Source organism: Gymnoscopelus microlampas, assembly GCF_963454915.1.
Source record: "Gymnoscopelus microlampas genome assembly, chromosome: 20".
NCBI lineage: Eukaryota > Metazoa > Chordata > Actinopteri > Myctophiformes > Myctophidae > Gymnoscopelus > Gymnoscopelus microlampas.
Window position 1 is genome coordinate 48177101 of NC_139957.1, and position 26500 is coordinate 48203600.

Genomic DNA, 26500 nt, shown 5'->3' on the forward strand with positions numbered 1-26500 from the left:
TCTCCTGGAGGGGGGAGGGGCTCCGGCTGCATCTCAACTTCTGCTACGCTGTCATGAGCCAATAGCAACGCCTGTAACAAACACATGATGTCATGAGCCAATAGCAACGCCTGTAACAAACACATGATGTCATGAGCCAATAGCAACGCCTGTAACAAACACATGATGTCATGAGCCAATAGCAACGCCCGTAACAAACACATGATGTCATTTATCTGTGTGTGTGTGTGTGTGTGTGTGTGTGTGTGTGTGGGTGTGTGTGTGTGTGTGTAGTGTGTAGTAGTGTGTAGTAGTGTGTGTACCTGTTAGTGATGCGCGGGTTGACCCGTAACCCGCGGGACCCGCGGGTGGGTCAAGTCAGAATTTCGGAGGCAATTATGCGGGCTGTGGGTGAGCGGGTCAGCCGCTCTCACACGCAAAAAAAATAAAAAAATAACATGCTCTTGTTTTGTCTTTATTCCTAATAAGAATAAGAATAATAACAATAAAACAGTTTGAATATACTTGGGGATTATTTTCTAACCATGATTTTACAGAATAAAAAAAGAATCGCGGGGCGGGTTGAGCCGTAGATTTATATATGGGTTCGCGGGGCGGGTTGAGGCGGGTTGGGTTCCGTCGCGGGGCGGGGCGGGTCATGAAAAAACCCGACCCGCGCATCACTAGTACCTGTACATGTGTGTGTGTGTGTGTGTAGTGTGTAGTAGTGTGTAGTACCTGTACATGTGGGTGTGTGTGTGTGTGTGTGTGTGTGTGTGTAGTGTGTAGTAGTGTGTGTACCTGTACATGTGGGTGTGTGTGTGTGTGTGTGTGTGTGTGTGTGTGTGTAGTGTGTAGTAGTGTGTGTACCTGTACATGTGGGTGTGTGTGTGTGTGTGTGTGTGTGTGTGTGTGTGTGTGTGTGTGTGTGTGTGTAGTGTGTAGTAGTGTGTAGTACCTGTACATGTGTGTGTGTGTGTGTGTGTGTGTGTGTGTGTGTGTGTGTGTGTGTGTGTGTGTGTGTGTGTAGTAGTGTGTAGTAGTGTGTAGTACCTGTACGTGTGTGTGTGTGTGTGTGTGTGTGTGTGTGTGTGTGTGTGTGTGTGTGTGTGTGTGTGTGTGTAGTGTGTAGTGTGTAGTAGTGTGTAGAAGTGTGTAGTACCTGTATATGTGGGTGTAACAGAAGGTGTTGGAGCTCCAGTCCTTCTTTGTTCTGAGCTTTGTCCTGGAGAAGGTTCTGGACCTGTTACCATGGCAACAGCATCATACATTTAATAATAATACATTTGAAGTGCTACAGGTTAAACTACACAACCCTAACCTCTAACCTCTAACCTCTAACCTCTACCTATATATATCTACTATATATATATACATACATTACAATACATACATGTATGATCAATCACCCGACGGTTGCTAAGCACGAAGGGTTTCACTGTGCTGCCCCCCCCCCTCCCCTTGTTTACAGGCTGTTGAATATAGCATGTCTCACCCCCCCTCCCCTTGTTTACAGGCTGTTGAATATAGCATGTCTCACCCCCCCTCCCCTTGTTTACAGGCTGTTGAATATAGCATGTCTCACCCCCCCTCCCTCTCATGTCTCACCTCAAATCATTATGCAACATATCTATCTCCATACTGTGTCATTTACCAAGTCTGTGCACACATTAAACACATGGTCTGCAGGAATGTGTGTGTGTGTGTGTGTGTGTGTGTGTGTGTGTGTGTGTGTGTGTGTGTGTTAGGGTCTCATCTCTAATTGATTTTGAACAAACAATGCTCTGTCTCCAACCTCATTATCATATACACTCATTAGAGTTCTCAACGGGCCTGAAAATTAAAGGCCGGCCCCAACTGGGCCCTCCTGAGTCGGCCGAGGCTCGTCCCGGCCCCAACAATTACCATATTTTTAGACCCGAAAACCAAAAAAAAACGAAACGGTGTCAGTATGAGCTTAATGTCCTCAAAGTCACACATCCAACAAGCTTTGAACTGAGCAGGTTGGACCTTCTGTTCCTGTTTGTTTGTCTTTAATAACACGGTTATGAAGGTTCTTTAATAACACGGTTATGAAGGTTCTTTAATAACACGGTTATGAAGGTTCTTTAATAACACGGTTATGAAGGTTCTTTAATAACACGGTTTAGGAAGGTTCTTTAATAACACGGTTTAGGAAGGTTCTTTAATAACACGGTTATGAAGGTTCTTTAATAACACGGTTATGAAGGTTCTTTAATAACACGGTTATGAAGGTTCTTTAATAACACGGTTATGAAGGTTCTTTAATAACACGGTTATGAAGGTTCTTTAATAACACGGTTATGAAGGTTCTTTAATAACACAGTTATGAAGGTTCTTTAATAACACGGTTATGAAGGTTCTTTAATAACACGGTTATGAAGGTTCTTTAATAACACGGTTATGAAGGTTCTTTAATAACACAGTTATGAAGGTTCTTTAATAACACGGTTATGAAGGTTCTTTAATAACACGGTTATGAAGGTTCTTTAATAACACGGTTATGAAGGTTCTTTAATAACACGGTTAGGAAGGTTCTTTAATAACACGGTTAGGAAGGTTCTTTAATAACACGGTTATGAAGGTTCTTTAATAACACAGTTATGAAGGTTCTTTAATAACACAGTTATGAAGGTTCTTTAATAACACGGTTATGAAGGTTCTTTAATAACACGGTTATGAAGGTTCTTTAATAACACGGTTAGGAAGGTTCTTTAATAACACGGTTATGAAGGTTCTTTAATAACACGGTTAGGAAGGTTCTTTAATAACACGGTTATGAAGGTTCTTTAATAACACGGTTATGAAGGTTCTTTAATAACACAGTTATGAAGGTTCTTTAATAACACGGTTATGAAGGTTCTTTAATAACACGGTTATGAAGGTTCTTTAATAACACGGTTATGAAGGTTCTTTAATAACACGGTTATGAAGGTTCTTTAATAACACGGTTAGGAAGGTTCTTTAATAACACGGTTATGAAGGTTCTTTAATAACACAGTTATGAAGGTTCTTTAATAACACAGTTATGAAGGTTCTTTAATAACACGGTTATGAAGGTTCTTTAATAACACGGTTATGAAGGTTCTTTAATAACACGGTTAGGAAGGTTCTTTAATAACACGGTTATGAAGGTTCTTTAATAACACGGTTAGGAAGGTTCTTTAATAACACGGTTAGGAAGGTTCTTTAATAACACGGTTTAGAAGGTTCTTTAATAACACGGTTTAGGAGGTTCTTTAATAACACGGTTATGAAGGTTCTTTAATAACACGGTTATGAAGGTTCTTTAATAACACGGTTATGAAGGTTCTTTAATAACACGGTTTAGGAGGTTCTTTAATAACACGGTTATGAAGGTTCTTTAATAACACGGTTATGAAGGTTCTTTAATAACACGGTTATGAAGGTTCTTTAATAACACGGTTTAGGAGGTTCTTTAATAACACGGTTATGAAGGTTCTTTAATAACACGGTTATGAAGGTTCTTTAATAACACGGTTATGAAGGTTCTTTAATAACACGGTTATGAAGGTTCTTTAATAACACGGTTATGAAGGTTCTTTAATAACACAGTTATGAAGGTTCTTTAATAACACGGTTATGAAGGTTCTTTAATAACACGGTTATGAAGGTTCTTTAATAACACGGTTTAGGAAGGTTCTTTAATAACACGGTTATGAAGGTTCTTTAATAACACGGTTATGAAGGTTCTTTAATAACACGGTTATGAAGGTTCTTTAATAACACGGTTATGAAGGTTCTTTAATAACACGGTTTAGGAAGGTGTGTGTGTGTGTGTGTGTGTGTGTGTGTGTGTGTGTGTGTGTGTGTGTGTGTGTGTGTGTGTGTGTACCTCCTGGGCCAGCAGTAGAGCTTGGTGTGTGTGTGGATAAGGAGGAGAAGGACGGTGGAAGCTGGAAGCCACAGCATTGTGGATCCTCAAGGCCGACTGGAAGTCAGACTGAAAAACAACAATATAAAAATGTAATGATAATATTATTAATATTAATATTAATATTAATATGAAATGAAGTGTTTGAACCAAAAGGGTTCTTTTGGTTCCATTTGTACTCTGAGAGTTACACCTGTTTAAGGTTCAAGGTTGTTCTTTATCCTTAGAACTTGTGAACGTGTGGATAAGTGTTTCTTCAGTGTTATAACAGTGTTTAACACTTTAAATGACCATACTTCAGTGTTATAGCAGTGTTTAACACATCAAATGACCATACTTCAGTGTTATAGCAGTGTTTAACACATCAAATGACCATACTTCAGTGTTATAACAGTGTTTAACACTTTAAATGACCATACTTCAGTGTTATAGCAGTGTTTAACACTTTAAATGACCATACTTCAGTGTTATAGCAGTGTTTAACACATCAAATGACCATACTTCAGTGTTATAGCAGTGTTTAACACATCAAATGACCATACTTCAGTGTTATAGCAGTGTTTAACACATCAAATGACCATACTTCAGTGTTATAGCAGTGTTTAACACATCAAATGACCATACTTCAGTGTTATAGCAGTGTTTAACACTTTAAATGACCATACTTCAGTGTTATAGCAGTGTTTAACACATCAAATGACCATACTTCAGTGTTATAACAGTGTTTAACACTTCAGTGACCATTGCTCTTATCAGCGCAACATAGCATGGTATATATTACCTTAATGTATATATATATATATATATATATAGTGTACATTATATAGTAATAATCATATATCATATATTATATATATATGTTACCTTCTGTAGCAGAGCTAGCACCAGTTCAATGTCATTGTGACTCTGAGGGTCTGACAGACAGCCTTGGACCTGCTTCAGTGATAACAGCAAATCCTCCACTTCTGTAAAGACATCATATAAAATGTAATACACATTAACACATACAGTATACATACATTACACACACATACATTACACATACATACATCACATATATATATACATACATACACATCACATATAAACTCCTCAAAAAAGTTTGGAAACTTAAATTCGGTGGATTATTTCTCCATTTCAATAATAACAATTGGTATTTTATATCGTTGTTATCGTTGATTATTGACCTTTACAACATGGTATAACTTGTTAGAATCATGTGGGTAGCACCCTCAAAACATTTGCCAAAATGTCCCAATATTTTTTGGTCCTTCCTGCCCTGGCATTTGGCCTTTGTGCCCTCAAAAAAAAATCCACACCAAAGGCCAAGTGGCCTTGCCCCTAAAATGACAAAATTCCAGGCCTGGTGTGAACCCAATAGCACTTAAAATGTGACATTGATATATAGACTTGTCAGTTTTTTGAAGAATTTGACTTTGCAACACTTGAAATGTAGAATATGACATTTGAACTGTAATATCGTATATCGTATCGATATCGAAATATTTGGCATCAATATCGAGATATGAAATGTTGTCCATATCGTGCAGCCCTAGTATGTAGATTAGTAGACCAATTACAGAGAGCCAGGGTGAGCTTGTAGATCAATTACAGAGAGCCAGGGTGAGCTTGTAGATCAATTACAGAGAGCCAGGGTGAGCTTGTAGATCAATTACAGAGAGCCAGGGTGAGCTTGTAGATCAATTACAGAGAGCCAGGGTGAGCTTGTAGATCGGCAATTTTCATTATTTGTGTTTAATGGCAACCGTTGACACATGTCTGTCAGATTGTAAGCATAAACACATTAAACTCATAATAAGTTTCCTATCAAACAAGCAGCATGTTCTCAGTGATTAAACATGTATAAACTGTTTCATAACAACCTTTACAAAGTCACACAATGTATCCTCACCAAGAATGAATGCCCATGTTATTGTATAGCCCCTGTGTGTATGTGTGTGTGTGTGTGTGTGTGTGTGTGTGTGTGTGTGTGTGTGTGTGTGTGTGTGTGTGTGTGTGTGTGTGTGTGTGTGTGTGTGTGTGTGTGTGTGTGTGTGTGTGTTTTGTTCCCAAACAGAGTTTTAATTAACTGGAGCTCAAGAGCCTCTCCTTGTCTCCTCTCATCTCTCTCTCCCTCCCAGAGGAATTCACTCCTTCCTTTCATTCCATCTCTCTCTCTCTCTCTCTCTCTCTCTCTCTCTAAACTCTGTCACTCCCTGTCCACTGAACATGAGTTATGGTCCTTAACCACTACTCACAGGTTATACTGTAATAAATGATAGACCACTACTCACAGGATATACTGTAATAATAAATGATAGACCACTACTCACAGGTTATACTGTAATAAATGATAGACCACTACTCACAGGATATACTGTAATAATAAATGATAGACCACTACTCACAGGTTATACTGTAATAAATGATAGACCACTACTCACAGGATATACTGTAATAATAAATGATAGACCACTACTCACAGGTTATACTGTAATAAATGATAGACCACTACTCACAGGATATACTGTAATAATAAATGATAGACCACTACTCACAGGTTATACTGTAATAATAAATGATAGACCACTACTCACAGGATATACTGTAATAATAAATGATAGACCACTACTCACAGGTTATACTGTAATAATAAATGATAGACCACTACTCACAGGATATACTGTAATAATAAATGATAGACCACTACTCACAGGTTATACTGTAATAATAAATGATAGACCACTACTCACAGGATATACTGTAATAAATGATAGACCACTACTCACAGGATATACTGTAATAATAAATGATAGACCACTACTCACAGGTTATACTGTAATAAATGATAGACCACTACTCACAGGATATACTGTAATAATAAATGATAGACCACTACTCACAGGTCATACTGTAATAATAAATGATAGACCACTACTCACAGGTTATACTGTAATAATAAATGATAGACCACTACTCACAGGATATACTGTAATAATAAATGATAGACCACTACTCACAGGTTATACTGTAATAATAAATGATAGACCACTACTCACAGGTTATACTGTAATAAATGATAGACCACTACTCACAGGTTATACTGTAATAAATGATAGACCACTACTCACAGGTCATACTGTAATAAATGATAGACCACTACTCACAGGTTATACTGTAATAAATGATAGACCACTACTCACAGGATATACTGTAATAATAAATGATAGACCACTACTCACAGGTTATACTGTAATAAATGATAGACCACTACTCACAGGTTATACTGTAATAAATGATAGACCACTACTCACAGGATATACTGTAATAAATGATAGACCACTACTCACAGGATATACTGTAATAATAAATGATAGACCACTACTCACAGGATATACTGTAATAAATGATAGACCACTACTCACAGGTTATACTGTAATAAATGATAGACCACTACTCACAGGATATACTGTAATAATAAATGATAGACCACTACTCACAGGTTATACTGTAATAATAAATGATAGACCACTACTCACAGGATATACTGTAATAATAAATGATAGACCACTACTCACAGGTTATACTGTAATAATAAATGATAGACCACTACTCACAGGATATACTGTAATAAATGATAGACCACTACTCACAGGATATACTGTAATAATAAATGATAGACCACTACTCACAGGATATACTGTAATAATAAATGATAGACCACTACTCACAGGTTATACTGTAATAAATGATAGACCACTACTCACAGGTTATACTGTAATAATAAATGATAGACCACTACTCACAGGTTATACTGTAATAATAAATGATAGACCACTACTCACAGGATATACTGTAATAAATGATAGACCACTACTCACAGGATATACTGTAATAATAAATGATAGACCACTACTCACAGGTTATACTGTAATAAATGATAGACCACTACTCACAGGTTATACTGTAATAATAAATGATAGACCACTACTCACAGGATATACTGTAATAATAAATGATAGACCACTACTCACAGGATATACTGTAATAAATGATAGACCACTACTCACAGGTTATACTGTAATAATAAATGATAGACCACTACTCACAGGATATACTGTAATAATAAATGATAGACCACTACTCACAGGATATACTGTAATAAATGATAGACCACTACTCACAGGATATACTGTAATAAATGATAGACCACTACTCACAGGTTATACTGTAATAATAAATGATAGACCACTACTCACAGGTTATACTGTAATAAATGATAGACCACTACTCACAGGATATACTGTAATAATAAATGATAGACCACTACTCACAGGTTATACTGTAATAATAAATGATAGACCACTACTCACAGGATATACTGTAATAATAAATGATAGACCACTACTCACAGGTTATACTGTAATAATAAATGATAGACCACTACTCACAGGATATACTGTAATAATAAATGATAGACCACTACTCACAGGATATACTGTAATAAATGATAGACCACTACTCACAGGATATACTGTAATAATAAATGATAGACCACTACTCACAGGTTATACTGTAATAAATGATAGACCACTACTCACAGGTTATACTGTAATAAATGATAGACCACTACTCACAGGTTATACTGTAATAATAAATGATAGACCACTACTCACAGGATATACTGTAATAATAAATGATAGACCACTACTCACAGGTCATACTGTAATAATAAATGATAGACCACTACTCACAGGTTATACTGTAATAATAAATGATAGACCACTACTCACAGGTTATACTGTAATAATAAATGATAGACCACTACTCACAGGTTATACTGTAATAAATGATAGACCACTACTCACAGGATATACTGTAATAAATGATAGACCACTACTCACAGGTTATACTGTAATAAATGATAGACCACTACTCACAGGTTATACTGTAATAAATGATAGACCACTACTCACAGGATATACTGTAATAATAAATGATAGACCACTACTCACAGGTTATACTGTAATAATAAATGATAGACCACTACTCACAGGATATACTGTAATAATAAATGATAGACCACTACTCACAGGATATACTGTAATAATAAATGATAGACCACTACTCACAGGTTATACTGTAATAAATGATAGACCACTACTCACAGGATATACTGTAATAATAAATGATAGACCACTACTCACAGGTTATACTGTAATAAATGATAGACCACTACTCACAGGTTATACTGTAATAATAAATGATAGACCACTACTCACAGGTTATACTGTAATAAATGATAGACCACTACTCACAGGTTATACTGTAATAATAAATGATAGACCACTACTCACAGGTTATACTGTAATAATAAATGATAGACCACTACTCACAGGATATACTGTAATAATAAATGATAGACCACTACTCACAGGTTATACTGTAATAATAAATGATAGACCACTACTCACAGGTTATACTGTAATAAATGATAGACCACTACTCACAGGTTATACTGTAATAATAAATGATAGACCACTACTCACAGGTTATACTGTAATAATAAATGATAGACCACTACTCACAGGTTATACTGTAATAAATGATAGACCACTACTCACAGGTCATACTGTAATAAATGATAGACCACTACTCACAGGTTATACTGTAATAAATGATAGACCACTACTCACAGGTTATACTGTAATAAATGATAGACCACTACTCACAGGATATACTGTAATAAATGATAGACCACTACTCACAGGATATACTGTAATAAATGATAGACCACTACTCACAGGATATACTGTAATAAATGATAGACCACTACTCACAGGATATACTGTAATAAATGATAGACCACTACTCACAGGTTATACTGTAATAATAAATGATAGACCACTACTCACAGGTTATACTGTAATAATAAATGATAGACCACTACTCACAGGATATACTGTAATAAATGATAGACCACTACTCACAGGATATACTGTAATAATAAATGATAGACCACTACTCACAGGTTATACTGTAATAATAAATGATAGACCACTACTCACAGGTTATACTGTAATAATAAATGATAGACCACTACTCACAGGTTATACTGTAATAATAAATGATAGACCACTACTCACAGGTTATACTGTAATAATAAATGATAGACCACTACTCACAGGTTATACTGTAATAAATGATAGACCACTACTCACAGGTTATACTGTAATAATAAATGATAGACCACTACTCACAGGTTATACTGTAATAATAAATGATAGACCACTACTCACAGGATATACTGTAATAATAAATGATAGACCACTACTCACAGGTTATACTGTAATAATAAATGATAGACCACTACTCACAGGATATACTGTAATAAATGATAGACCACTACTCACAGGATATACTGTAATAATAAATGATAGACCACTACTCACAGGATATACTGTAATAATAAATGATAGACCACTACTCACAGGATATACTGTAATAATAAATGATAGACCACTACTCACAGGATATACTGTAATAAATGATAGACCACTACTCACAGGATATACTGTAATAATAAATGATAGACCACTACTCACAGGTTATACTGTAATAATAAATGATAGACCACTACTCACAGGATATACTGTAATAATAAATGATAGACCACTACTCACAGGATATACTGTAATAAATGATAGACCACTACTCACAGGATATACTGTAATAATAAATGATAGACCACTACTCACAGGTTATACTGTAATAATAAATGATAGACCACTACTCACAGGTTATACTGTAATAAATGATAGACCACTACTCACAGGTTATACTGTAATAATAAATGATAGACCACTACTCACAGGTTATACTGTAATAATAAATGATAGACCACTACTCACAGGATGTACTGTAATAAATGATAGACCACTACTCACAGGATATACTGTAATAAATGATAGACCACTACTCACAGGTTATACTGTAATAAATGATAGACCACTACTCACAGGTTATACTGTAATAATAAATGATAGACCACTACTCACAGGTTATACTGTAATAATAAATGATAGACCACTACTCACAGGATATACTGTAATAATAAATGATAGACCACTACTCACAGGTTATACTGTAATAATAAATGATAGACCACTACTCACAGGTTATACTGTAATAATAAATGATAGACCACTACTCACAGGTTATACTGTAATAATAAATGATAGACCACTACTCACAGGTTATACTGTAATAATAAATGATAGACCACTACTCACAGGTTATACTGTAATAATAAATGATAGACCACTACTCACAGGTTATACTGTAATAATAAATGATAGACCACTACTCACAGGATATACTGTAATAATAAATGATAGACCACTACTCACAGGATATACTGTAATAATAAATGATAGACCACTACTCACAGGTTATACTGTAATAATAAATGATAGACCACTACTCACAGGTTATACTGTAATAATAAATGATAGACCACTACTCACAGGTTATACTGTAATAATAAATGATAGACCACTACTCACAGGTTATACTGTAATAATAAATGATAGACCACTACTCACAGGTTATACTGTAATAATAAATGATAGACCACTACTCACAGGATATACTGTAATAATAAATGATAGACCACTACTCACAGGATATACTGTAATAATAAATGATAGACCACTACTCACAGGATATACTGTAATAAATGATAGACCACTACTCACAGGTTATACTGTAATAATAAATGATAGACCACTACTCACAGGTTATACTGTAATAATAAATGATAGACCACTACTCACAGGATATACTGTAATAATAAATGATAGACCACTACTCACAGGTTATACTGTAATAATAAATGATAGACCACTACTCACAGGTTATACTGTAATAATAAATGATAGACCACTACTCACAGGTTATACTGTAATAATAAATGATAGACCACTACTCACAGGTTATACTGTAATAAATGATAGACCACTACTCACAGGTCATACTGTAATAAATGATAGACCACTACTCACAGGTTATACTGTAATAATAAATGATAGACCACTACTCACAGGTCATACTGTAATAAATGATAGACCACTACTCACAGGTTATACTGTAATAATAAATGATAGACCACTACTCACAGGATATACTGTAATAAATGATAGACCACTACTCACAGGTTATACTGTAATAAATGATAGACCACTACTCACAGGTTATACTGTAATAATAAATGATAGACCACTACTCACAGGTTATACTGTAATAAATGATAGACCACTACTCACAGGTTATACTGTAATAATAAATGATAGACCACTACTCACAGGTCATACTGTAATAAATGATAGACCACTACTCACAGGTCATACTGTAATAATAAATGATAGACCACTACTCACAGGTCATACTGTAATAAATGATAGACCACTACTCACAGGATATACTGTAATAAATGATAGACCACTACTCACAGGTTATACTGTAATAAATGATAGACCACTACTCACAGGTTATACTGTAATAATAAATGATAGACCACTACTCACAGGTTATACTGTAATAAATGATAGACCACTACTCACAGGTTATACTGTAATAATAAATGATAGACCACTACTCACAGGTTATACTGTAATAATAAATGATAGACCACTACTCACAGGTTATACTGTAATAATAAATGATAGACCACTACTCACAGGTTATACTGTAATAAATTATAGACCACTACTCACAGGTTATACTGTAATAATAAATGATAGACCACTACTCACAGGTTATACTGTAATAATAAATGATAGACCACTACTCACAGGATATACTGTAATAAATGATAGACCACTACTCACAGGTTATACTGTAATAAATGATAGACCACTACTCACAGGTTATACTGTAATAAATGATAGACCACTACTCACAGGTCATACTGTAATAAATGATAGACCACTACTCACAGGTTATACTGTAATAGTTAGGTGGATGCTGTCCGTGTGTCTGGTTGGGACAGACATGGAAAGCTGATGAAGAGAATCTTGTAATCTCCTCATAGAGCTATCCAGTTCAAGTGGTAACGTTTTAACGTGTCCACCTTTATGATTAATGTGGTTTCACCAAGATGCCACAGTTACAGTACAGCTGTTGTGGAGAGTCTTTACACATCTGTGTTGGATGTTTCATCTTCAAATGCTTGTGCATTGTTGTTAATGTGTGGCAGGGCAACTTGTCAACTTTACTCACACGTGCCTCTGGTTTCAAAGTGTCTGTGACATATTCTGCCTCTGGTTTCAAAGTGTCTGTGACATATTCTGCCTCTGGTTTCAAAGTGTCTGTGACATATTCTGTCTCTGGTTTCAAAGTGTCTGTGACATATTCTGTCTGGTTTCAAAGTGTCTGTGACATATTCTGTCTGGTTTCAAAGTGTCTGTGACATATTCTGTCTGGTTTCAAAGTGTCTGTGACATATTCTGACTGGTTTCAAAGTGTCTGTGACATATTCTGTCTGGTTTCAAAGTATCTGTGACATATTCTGACTCTGGTTTCAAAGTGTCTGTGACATATTCTGTCTGGTTTCAAAGTGTCTGTGACATATTCTGACTGGTTTCAAAGTGTCTGTGACATATTCTGTCTGGTTTCAAAGTGTCTGTGACATATTCTGTCTGGTTTCAAAGTGTCTGTGACATATTCTGTCTGGTTTCAAAGTGTCTGTGACATATTCTGTCTGGTTTCAAAGTGTCTGTGACATATTCTGTCTGGTTTCAAAGTGTCTGTGACATATTCTGTCTGGTTTCAAAGTGTCTGTGACATATTCTGTCTGGTTTCAAAGTGTCTGTGACATATTCTGACTGGTTTCAAAGTGTCTGTGACATATTCTGTCTGGTTTCAAAGTGTCTGTGACATATTCTGTCTCTGGTTTCAAAGTGTCTGTGACATATTCTGTCTCTGGTTTCAAAGTGTCTGTGACATATTCTGTCTCTGGTTTCAAAGTGTCTGTGACATATTCTGTCTGGTTTCAAAGTGTCTGTGACATATTCTGTCTGGTTTCAAAGTGTCTGTGACATATTCTGTCTGGTTTCAAAGTGTCTGTGACATATTCTGTCTGGTTTCAAAGTGTCTGTGACATATTCTGTCTGGTTTCAAAGTGTCTGTGACATATTCTGACTCTGGTTTCAAAGTGTCTGTGACATATTCTGTCTGGTTTCAAAGTGTCTGTGACATATTCTGACTCTGGTCTCAAAGTGTCTGTGACATTCTGTCTGGTTTCAAAGTATCTGTGACATATTCTGTCTGGTTTCAAAGTGTCTGTGACATATTCTGACTCTGGTTTCAAAGTGTCTGTGACATATTCTGTCTGGTTTCAAAGTGTCTGTGACATATTCTGACTCTGGTCTCAAAGTGTCTGTGACATTCTGTCTGGTTTCAAAGTATCTGTGACATATTCTGACTCTGGTTTCAAAGTGTCTGTGACATATTCTGACTCTGGTTTCAAAGTGTCTGTGACATATTCTGTCTGGTTTCAAAGTGTCTGTGACATATTCTGTCTGGTTTCAAAGTGTCTGTGACATATTCTGACTGGTTTCAAAGTGTCTGTGACATATTCTGTCTCTGGTTTCAAAGTGTCTGTGACATATTCTGTCTCTGGTTTCAAAGTGTCTGTGACATATTCTGTCTGGTTTCAAAGTGTCTGTGACATATTCTGTCTGGTTTCAAAGTGTCTGTGACATATTCTGTCTGGTTTCAAAGTGTCTGTGACATATTCTGTCTGGTTTCAAAGTGTCTGTGACATATTCTGTCTGGTTTCAAAGTGTCTGTGACATATTCTGTCTGGTTTCAAAGTGTCTGTGACATATTCTGTCTGGTTTCAAAGTGTCTGTGACATATTCTGTCTGGTTTCAAAGTGTCTGTGACATATTCTGACTGGTTTCAAAGTGTCTGTGACATATTCTGACTGGTTTCAAAGTGTCTGTGACATATTCTGACTGGTCTCAAAGTGTCTGTGACATATTCTGTCTGGTTTCAAAGTGTCTGTGACATATTCTGACTGGTTTCAAAGTATCTGTGACATATTCTGTCTGGTTTCAAAGTGTCTGTGACATATTCTGTCTGGTTTCAAAGTGTCTGTGACATATTCTGACTCTGGTTTCAAAGTGTCTGTGACATATTCTGCCTCTGGTTTCAAAGTGTCTGTGACATATTCTGTCTGGTTTCAAAGTGTCTGTGACATATTCTGACTGGTTTCAAAGTGTCTGTGACATATTCTGACTGGTTTCAAAGTGTCTGTGACATATTCTGACTGGTTTCAAAGTGTCTGTGACATATTCTGTCTGGTTTCAAAGTGTCTGTGACATATTCTGACTGGTTTCAAAGTGTCTGTGACATATTCTGTCTGGTTTCAAAGTGTCTGTGACATATTCTGTCTGGTTTCAAAGTGTCTGTGACATATTCTGACTCTGGTTTCAAAGTGTCTGTGACATATTCTGCCTCTGGTTTCAAAGTGTCTGTGACATATTCTGCCTCTGGTTTCAAAGTGTCTGTGACATATTCTGACTGGTTTCAAAGTGTCTGTGACATATTCTGTCTGGTTTCAAAGTGTCTGTGACATATTCTGACTCTGGTTTCAAAGTGTCTGTGACATATTCTGCCTCTGGTTTCAAAGTGTCTGTGACATATTCTGTCTGGTTTCAAAGTGTCTGTGACATATTCTGACTGGTTTCAAAGTGTCTGTGACATATTCTGACTGGTAATACTTGTGTTAACTGTTCTCGATACACAACTTTATCTAATATAACCGGACCGACCGGCAGTCTCTGTCTGACTGCCGTGCCGACAATGGAGGTATAATATATTGCGACAACTTTGCAGCAGCAACAACAACTCTCTTCTTCCTGTCTTACCTTCACAATAAAGTGTCTCCCGTTTACCTCCCAATGCAGCACATTTTACACAGGTTATTATTAACAGGAAATAGGTGTAACTTAACAGCGTGTGTGTGTTTGTGGAGGGGAGAGAGAGAGAGAGAGAGAGAGAGAGAGAGAGAGAGAGAGAGAGAGAGAGAGAGAGAGAGAGAGAGAGAGAGAGAGAGAGAGAGAGAGAGAGAGAGAGAGAGAGAGAGAGAGAGCTTGTAAAGCAGAGGATTTGTGCCTGATTGCCGGTGATAATTAATGAACTGCCGTGTCATTGTCTACCGGTCAAGATGTCCGGAGAGATTTATATTTTCCACTCTTTGAAAATAAAGAATCGGTCAAAACCGGCAATTATCAGACTAACGCGACCTCTGGCGCGCGCACACACACACACACACACACACACACACACACACACACACACACACACACACACACACACACACACACACACACACACACACACACACACACACACACACACACACACACACACACACACACACACACACGCACACACACAAAAAGTGTATCGACTAAACAAGATCCAATAAAACAGAACAACAATAAAACAAGAGTTCCTACAACTAGTTAACAACAAGTAGGTCAGGCAAAGAGGAAGGGTAGTGTTTCCTGAAGAGGTGGGTTTTCAGCCTGCAGTGTCTCTGCTGTCCTGACATCAGTGTCTCTGCTGTCCTGACATCAGTGTCTCTGCTGTCCTGACATCAGTGACTCTGCTGTCCTGACATCAGTGACTCTGCTGTCCTGACATCAGTGTCTCTGCTGTCCTGACATCAGTGTCTCTGCTGTCCTGACATCAGTGACTCTGCTGTCCTGACATCAGTGTCTCTGCTGTCCTGACATCAGTGTCTCTGCTGTCCTGACATCAGTGTCTCTGCTGTCCTGACATCAGTGTCTCTGCTGTCCTGACATCAGTGTCTCTGCTGTCCTGACAGCAGTGACTCTGCTGTCCTGACATCAGTGTCTCTGCTGTCCTGACATCAGTGTCTCTGCTGTCCTGACATCAGTGTCTCTGCTGTCCTGACATCAGTGTCTCTGCTGTCCTGACAGCAGTGACTCTGCTGTCCTGACATCAGTGACTCTGCTGTCCTGACATCAGTGTCTCTGCTGTCCTGACATCAGTGTCTCTGCTGTCCTGACATCAGTGTCCCTGCTGTCCTGACATCAGTGACTCTGCTGTCCTGACATCAGTGACTCTGCTGTCCTGACATCAGTGACTCTGCTGTCCTGACATCAGTGTCTCTGCTGTCCTGACATCAGTGACTCTGCTGTCCTGACATCAGTGACTCTGCTGTCCTGAAATCAGTGGGAAGTTCATTCCACCACTGTGGGGCCAGAACAAAAAAAAGTTGTGACCGTGTCGATCGACCAGAAGGACCCTTGAGTGACGAGGCAATCAGTCGCCCCGAGGTGGCAGACCGAAGTGGTCGGGCAGGGGTGTAGGCATCAACCATAGCCCGGAGGTAGGAAGGAGCTGTTCCTTTTCACTGTTCCTATAGGCTAGCACCAGGGTACCCCAGCCCCCTACCTGCTCAAATGACATACAGACTTATTGTAATCCATGCCAGAGCCAGAGACCTATTGCTGATCTCCCTCCTCCCTGCTTTGAGAGCCTTGTTTCCTAACACCACTTTATCTGTGAGGAGGTAGAGACAGTTCTACACTTTATCTGTGAGGAGGTAGAGACAGTTCTACACTTTATCTGTGAGGAGGTAGAGACAGTTCTACACCAGTGGTTCTCAAACCTTTTCATTCCAAGGACCCCCAAATAGACTCTTATTAGCCCGCGGACCCCCATTTGAAAAGATAAGCCAGGGACCCCCATAATAGAAGATTTTTTTACGGCTCTCTAGCAGTGATTTTCAACCATTTTAATTTCAAGGACCCCCAGTTTGACACGCATTAGGCTACGGACCCCCATTTAATGGCATGTATGTCTCTGGGACCCCACTTCATATGGTAAAATCAATGTTAATTTAATTCTGAAAGTGTACAAATGGAACCAAATGCACCCGTTAGGGTCCATTTTGTTCCATTTGTACCCTCTCAGAGTTACAGACCCATAAGGGTCCATTTGCCCCCTGTCCATCATTTCGCTGGGGACCCCCTGGAACCCCCTCAAGTACCCCTGGGGGTCCCCGGACCCCACTTTGAGAACCAATGTTCTACACAACCTCCCAAACAACAAAGCCAGTGTCATGGATGGGATGACTTATGAGACTCTGAAAACCACGCAATCATGTCAGACTCTAACAACTATTTTTGAATGTCTGTCTGGAGAATAGGAGAGTGCCAGATGCATGGAAAGGAGCACTTATCCATCGTATTCCCAAGAAAGACAATATCCCTAAAGATCCATCTACATGGAGAGACACATCCCTCCTCCCAACAACATATATACGTTTTTTTTATGAAATGCATGCTGGAGTCCATGCTGATATTTTGTCTGGCATGCAAAAAGCATACATTAACATTAAGGAATGAATGTGTTCTGCCTTAAAACAGGGATAGACCATTTCAAGTATGAGTCATGTAGACTGTACTCAGTCTTCCTTGATTTTAGAGATGCATTTGGGACTCTTTCTCCCTTCATGAGACTACACTTAGACCTGTAGCACTGTCTAAAGGTCAACACTTTAACTATGAAGATAGAGACCATTAGACCTGTATCACTGTCTAAAGTACAACACTTTAACTATGAAGATAGAGACCATTGTAGCAGTGTCTAAAGTACAACACTTTAACTATGAAGATAGAGACCATTAGACCTGTAGCACTGTCTAAAGTACAACACGTTAACTATGAAGATAGACCATTAGACCTGTAGCACTGTCTAAAGTACAACACTTTAACTATGAAGATAGAGACCATTAGACCTGTATCACTGTCTAAAGTACAACACTTTAACTATGAAGATAGAGACCATTAGACCTGTAGCACTGTCTAAAGTACAACACTTTAACTATGAAGATAGAGACCATTAATCCTGTAGCACTGTCTAAAGTACAACACTTTAACTATGAAGATAGAGACCATTAATCCTGTAGCACTGTCTAAAGTACAACACTTTAACTATGAAGATAGAGACCATTAGACCTGTATCACTGTCTAAAGTACAACACTTTAACTATGAAGATAGAGACCATTAATCCTGTAGCACTGTCTAAAGTACAACACTTTAACTATGAAGATAGAGACCATTAGACCTGTATCACTGTCTAAAGTACAACACTTTAACTATGAAGATAGAGACCATTAGACCTGTATCACTGTCTAAAGTACAACACTTTAACTATGAAGATAGAGACCATTAGACCTGTATCACTGTCTAAAGTACAACACTTTAACTATGAAGATAGAGACCATTAATCCTGTAGCACGGTCTAAAGTACAACACTTTAACTATGAAGATAGAGACCATTAGACCTGTAGCACTGTCTAAAGTACAACACTTTAACTATGAAGATAGAGACCATTAATCCTGTAGCACTGTCTAAAGTACAACACTTTAACTATGAAGATAGAGACCATTAATCCTGTAGCACTGTCTAAAGTAAAACACTTTAACTATGAAGATAGAGACCATTAGACCTGTATCACTGTCTAAAGTACAACACTTTAACTATGAAGATAGAGACCATTAGACCTGTATCACTGTCTAAAGTACAACACTTTAACTATGAAGATAGAGACCATTAGACCTGTATCACTGTCTAAAGTACAACACTTTAACTACGAAGATAGAGACCATTAGACCTGTATCACTGTCTAAAGTACAACACTTTAACTATGAAGATAGAGACCATTAGACCTGTGTCTAAAGTACAACACTTTAACTATGAAGATAGAGACCATTAATCCTGTAGCACGGTCTAAAGTACAACACTTTAACTATGAAGATAGAGACCATTAGACCTGTATCACTGTCTAAAGTACAACACTTTAACTATGAAGATAGAGACCATTAGACCTGTATCACGGTCTAAAGTACAACACTTTAACTATGAAGATAGAGACCATTAGACCTGTATCACTGTCTAAAGTACAACACGTTAACTATGAAGATAGACCATTAGACCTGTATCACTGTCTAAAGTACAACACTTTAACTATGAAGATAGAGACCATTAGACCTGTATCACTGTCTAAAGTACAACACTTTAACTACGAAGATAGAGACCATTAGACCTGTATCACTGTCTAAAGTACAACACTTTAACTATGAAGATAGAGACCATTAATCCTGTAGCACGGTCTAAAGTACAACACTTTAACTATGAAGATAGAGACCATTAGACCTGTATCACTGTCTAAAGTACAACACTTTAACTATGAAGATAGAGACCATTAGACCTGTATCACGGTCTAAAGTACAACACTTTAACTATGAAGATAGAGACCATTAGACCTGTATCACTGTCTAAAGTACAACACTTTAACTATGAAGATAGAGACCATTAATCCTGTAGCACGGTCTAAAGTACAACACTTTAACTATGAAGATAGAGACCATTAGACCTGTATCACTGTCTAAAGTACAACACTTTAACTATGAAGATAGACCATTCGACCTGTATCACTGTCTAAAGTACAACACTTTAACTATGAAGATAGAGACCATTAGACCTGTATCACTGTCTAAAGTACAACACTTTAACTATGAAGATAGAGGCCATTAGACCTGTATCACTGTCTAAAGTACAACACTTTAACTATGAAGATAGAGACCATTAATCCTGTAGCACGGTCTAAAGTACAACACTTTAACTATGAAGATAGAGACCATTAGACCTGTATCACTGTCTAAAGTACAACACTTTAACTATGAAGATAGAGACCATTAGACCTGTATCACTGTCTAAAGTACAACACTTTAACTACGAAGATAGAGACCATTAGACCTGTATCACTGTCTAAAGTACAACACTTTAACTACGAAGATAGAGACCATTAGACCTGTATCACTGTCTAAAGTACAACACTTTAACTATGAAGATAGAGACCATTAATCCTGTAGCACGGTCTAAAGTACAACACTTTAACTATGAAGATAGAGACCATTAGACCTGTATCACTGTCTAAAGTACAACACTTTAACTATGAAGATAGAGACCATTAGACCTGTATCACTGTCTAAAGTACAACACTTTAACTATGAAGATAGAGACCATTAATCCTGTAGCACGGTCTAAAGTACAACACTTTAACTATGAAGATAGAGACCATTAGACCTGTATCACTGTCTAAAGTACAACACTTTAACTATGAAGATAGAGACCATTAGACCTGTATCACTGTCTAAAGTACAACACTTTAACTATGAAGATAGAGACCATTAATCCTGTAGCACGGTCTAAAGTACAACACTTTAACTATGAAGATAGAGACCATTAGACCTGTATCACTGTCTAAAGTACAACACTTTAACTATGAAGATAGAGACCATTAGACCTGTATCACTGTCTAAAGTACAACACTTTAACTATGAAGATAGAGACCATTAGACCTGTATCACTGTCTAAAGTACAACACTTTAACTATGAAGATAGAGACCATTAGACCTGTATCACTGTCTAAAGTACAACACTTTAACTATGAAGATAGAGACCATTAGACCTGTATCACTGTCTAAAGTACAACACTTTAACTATGAAGATAGAGACCATTAGACCTGTATCACTGTCTAAAGTACAACACTTTAACTATGAAGATAGAGACCATTAATCCTGTAGCACGGTCTAAAGTACAACACTTTAACTATGAAGATAGACCATTAGACCTGTATCACTGTCTAAAGTACAACACTTTAACTATGAAGATAGAGACCATTAGACCTGTATCACTGTCTAAAGTACAACACTTTAACTATGAAGATAGAGGCCATTAGACCTGTATCACTGTCTAAAGTACAACACTTTAACTATGAAGATAGAGACCATTGTAGCAGTGTCTAAAGTACAACACTTTAACTATGAAGATAGAGACCATTAGACCTGTAGCACTGTCTAAAGTACAACACGTTAACTATGAAGATAGACCATTAGACCTGTAGCACTGTCTAAAGTACAACACTTTAACTATGAAGATAGAGACCATTAGACCTGTATCACTGTCTAAAGTACAACACTTTAACTATGAAGATAGAGACCATTAGACCTGTATCACTGTCTAAAGTACAACACTTTAACTATGAAGATAGAGACCATTGTAGCAGTGTCTAAAGTACAACACTTTAACTATGAAGATAGAGACCATTAGACCTGTAGCACTGTCTAAAGTACAACACGTTAACTATGAAGATAGACCATTAGACCTGTAGCACTGTCTAAAGTACAACACTTTAACTATGAAGACAGAGACCATTAATCCTGTAGCACTGTCTAAAGTACAACACTTTAACTATGAAGATAGAGACCATTAGACCTGTATCACTGTCTAAAGTACAACACTTTAACTATGAAGATAGAGACCATTAATCCTGTAGCACTGTCTAAAGTACAACACTTTAACTATGAAGATAGAGACCATTAATCCTGTAGCACGGTCTAAAGTACAACACGTTAACTATGAAGATAGACCATTAGACCTGTATCACTGTCTAAAGTACAACACTTTAACTATGAAGATAGAGACCATTAGACCTGTATCACTGTCTAAAGTACAACACTTTAACTATGAAGATAGACCATTCGACCTGTATCACTGTCTAAAGTTCAACACTTTAACTATGAAGATAGAGACCATTAGACCTGTGTCTAAAGTACAACACTTTAACTATGAAGATAGAGACCATTAGACCTGTGTCTAAAGTACAACACTTTAACTATGAAGATAGAGACCATTAGACCTGTAGCACTGTCTAAAGTACAACACTTTAACTATGAAGATAGAGACCATTAGACCTGTATCACTGTCTAAAGTACAACACTTTAACTATGAAGATAGAGACCATTAGACCTGTATCACTGTCTAAAGTACAACACTTTAACTATGAAGATAGAGGCCATTAGACCTGTATCACTGTCTAAAGTACAACACTTTAACTATGAAGATAGAGACCATTAGACCTGTATCACTGTCTAAAGTACAACACTTTAACTATGAAGATAGAGACCATTAGACCTGTGTCTAAAGTACAACACTTTAACTATGAAGATAGAGACCATTAGACCTGTATCACTGTCTAAAGTACAACACTTTAACTATGAAGATAGAGACCATTATACCTGTAGCACTGTCTAAAGTACAACACTTTAACTATGAAGATAGAGACCATTAGACCTGTAGCACTGTCTAAAGTACAACACTTTAACTATGAAGATAGAGGCCATTAGACCTGTATCATGTAATGGCTATTTTAGAATGCCAACCTGTTCAGTATCTTCTATGTATCTATCTATATTTTGGCCCTAGAATAGTAGTCACACAGCAGGGTTCTTTAGTCGAGACAACCACTTTTCTCAACTACAGCTGTCAATCTAACAGCTGATCTGGATCTCCCATGCTACATTCACTGTGTCAGCTATGTGTATTTGTGTAACTATGTTTGCGTCTCTCTTATCTTTAGTCCAGACCTTCTATGACCATTTAGGAGAGCATCCTTAACTGTGTATTTGTCTCTCTTATAATTAGTACATACCTTATATGACTATTTAGGATAGTATCATTGGTACAATGTGGGGTATAAAGACTGTGTAACATGGGTGTTTGGGAGGCTTGTGCCCCGATGGGCTGCTGGAGCAGGGCTGGAGCCCTGCTTCTCAGTGTTGCTGTATGCTGTCTCTCTGCCGAAATCTTCCTAATAAACAACCTTAAAACTTCATCCGAACGGAATATTATTTTTCCATAACAGTTGGCGTTGTCGGCAGGATTCATATTTCATCATCATAAACATAATTATGATTATGGATACTGGATCAAAAGAACTTAAGGGTGAAGGATTTTTTGGGAAGAAGATTTTTTCAAAGCAGCGCTTCCAGACCCAAAAGCAGGACAGTTGCACAGCTTGGAACCTGGCGATTGGATCGTGGTGAAGGACCTGAGACGACAGTACTGGTATCAACCTCGGTGGACGGGGCCTTACCAAGTTCTTCTCATCACTCCGACCGCGGTGAAAGTAGCTGAGAGGGATACCTGGATTCACGCTTCTCATTGCAGCTTCTTCAACAAACTACACGATTGGAACCTCGCAGATAAATATATTCTGTGATGACATCAAGGGAACAGCTTCAAGCCGCAGAGGAAAGTAGCAGAGCTGCAGCCATGAGATGCAGCACCAACAACATCAACAATGACACCATGCAACAGCGGAGGTGACGAAACCGACACCTGGTCAACCACCAAGAGACTTTGCCACTACAGGAGGACTAGCCACAGAAAAACATGCTGGATTTGAGAACCACTAGCCGAGTGGAGCTTGCTGTCAGAGCTCGCTGTCAGAGACATAACCAAATGGAACCGTACGCCAAGTGAAGATGGAGGAAAGAGCCATGAAGACTGGAAAACTATATTCGATAACTAATGTTTAAAATATTTCTTCGTACTGCCTAATCTCTGGCAAATCAACGTCTGGAAGGGTGAAAATCAATTATGGTGTGAGTCCATTCAGAGAGAATCTGGAAAAAAACTGTACAGGAACTGTACATAGTCCGTGTAGACGGAGAGTCCGAGGTGGGAGTCCTTCCATTTATGAGAAATGGTAAACAACTGTACTTAAATAGTGCATAGAATTGGTAAATGCCCTCAGCCTTGAGAAACAGAGATTTAAGGTACAAACAGAGATAGATTTGACATTATACTAAATTGTATACAAAATTGAGTGAGAAGCTCTCAAAACTCTCAAACCTAAACAAGTAGATCTACTTTGGATATTATGATTAGGTTAACGGCAGAGTCAGTGATGCCTTCTGTGTCAGGCAATTATGCATCAGTTCTAAGTCGCACGTCCTGCTGTCTCCTGATAGTTTTGTCTGATTGATCATACAGTAAATGGTTGAGAAAATATATAGCTTTGTCATTCTAAAAATCTCCTGTGGGTTGTACATGAATATGATTATTCATGTACAAAAACAAAAAATTCTGGAATGTAATGGCTATTTTAGAATGCCAACCTGTTCAAAGTCCTCTATGTATCTATCTATCTTTTGGCCCTAGAATAGTAGGCACACAGCAGGGTTCTTTAGTCGAGTCAACCACTTTTCTCAACTACAGCTGTCAATCTAACAGCTGATCTGGATCTCCCATGCTACATTCACTGTGTCAGCTATGTGTATTTGTGTAACTATGTTTGCGTCTCTCTTATCTTTAGTCCAGACCTTCTATGACCATTTAGGAGAGCATCCTTAACTGTGTATTTGTCTCTCTTATAATTAGTACATACCTTATATGACTATTTAGGATAGTATCATTGGTACAATGTGGGGTATAAAGACTGTGTAACATGGGTGTTTGGGAGGCTTGTGCCCCGATGGGCTGCTGGAGCAGGGCTGGAGCCCTGCTTCTCAGTGTTGCTGTATGCTGTCTCTCTGCTAAAATCTTCCGAATAAACAACCTTAAAACTTCATCCGAACGGAATATTATTTTTCCATAACAGTTGGCGTTGTCTGTGGGTTGTACATGAATATGATTATTCATGTACAAAAACAAAAAATTCTGGAATGTAATGGCTATTTTAGAATGCCAACCTGTTCAAAGTCCTCTATGTATCTATCTATCTTTTGGCCCTAGAATAGTAGGCACACAGCAGGGTTCTTTAGTCGAGTCAACCACTTTTCTCAACTACAGCTGTCAATCTAACAGCTGATCTGGATCTCCCATGCTACATTCACTGTGTCAGCTATGTGTATTTGTGTAACTATGTTTGCGTCTCTCTTATCTTTAGTCCAGACCTTCTATGACCATTTAGGAGAGCATCCTTAACTGTGTATTTGTCTCTCTTATAATTAGTACATACCTTATATGACTATTTAGGATAGTATCATTGGTACAATGTGGGGTATAAAGACTGTGTAACATGGGTGTTTGGGAGGCTTGTGCCCCGATGGGCTGCTGGAGCAGGGCTGGAGCCCTGCTTCTCAGTGTTGCTGTATGCTGTCTCTCTGCCGAAATCTTCCTAATAAATGACCTTAAAACTTCATCCGAACGGAATATTATTTTTCCATAACAGTTGGCGTTGTCGGCAGGATTCATATTTCATCATCATAAACATAATTATGATTATGGATACTGGATCAAAAGAACTTAAGGGTGAAGGATTTTTTGGGAAGAAGATTTTTTCAAAGCAGCGCTTCCAGACCCAAAAGCAGGACAGTTGCACAGCTTGGAACCTGGCGATTGGATCGTGGTGAAGGACCTGAGACGACAGTACTGGTATCAACCTCGGTGGACGGGGCCTTACCAAGTTCTTCTCATCACTCCGACCGCGGTGAAAGTAGCTGAGAGGGATACCTGGATTCACGCTTCTCATTGCAGCTTCTTCAACAAACTACACGATTGGAACCTCGCAGATAAATATATTCTGTGATGACATCAAGGGAACAGCTTCAAGCCGCAGAGGGAAGTAGCAGAGCTGCAGCCATGAGATGCAGCACCAACAACAATCAACAATGACACCATGTAACAGCGGAGGTGACGAAACCGACAC

At 37.8% G+C, this 26500-nt stretch overlaps 1 protein-coding gene across 1 annotated transcript in view; it reads right to left on the bottom strand.

Annotated features, from left to right (window-relative positions):
- Positions 1–26500, bottom strand: part of pals1a (protein associated with LIN7 1, MAGUK p55 family member a) — a 65450-nt gene that overhangs the window by 23124 nt on the left and 15826 nt on the right. The window contains exons 4-7 of the mRNA XM_084045372.1: positions 4760–4860; positions 3857–3964; positions 1142–1222; positions 1–71 (exon numbers count right to left, since the gene is read on the bottom strand). The exon at positions 1–71 is cut by the window's left edge and continues 91 nt beyond it. Of these exons, the coding sequence (XP_083901498.1) occupies positions 1–71; positions 1142–1222; positions 3857–3964; positions 4760–4860 (361 nt within the window). The remainder of the gene's footprint in view (positions 72–1141; positions 1223–3856; positions 3965–4759; positions 4861–26500) is intronic.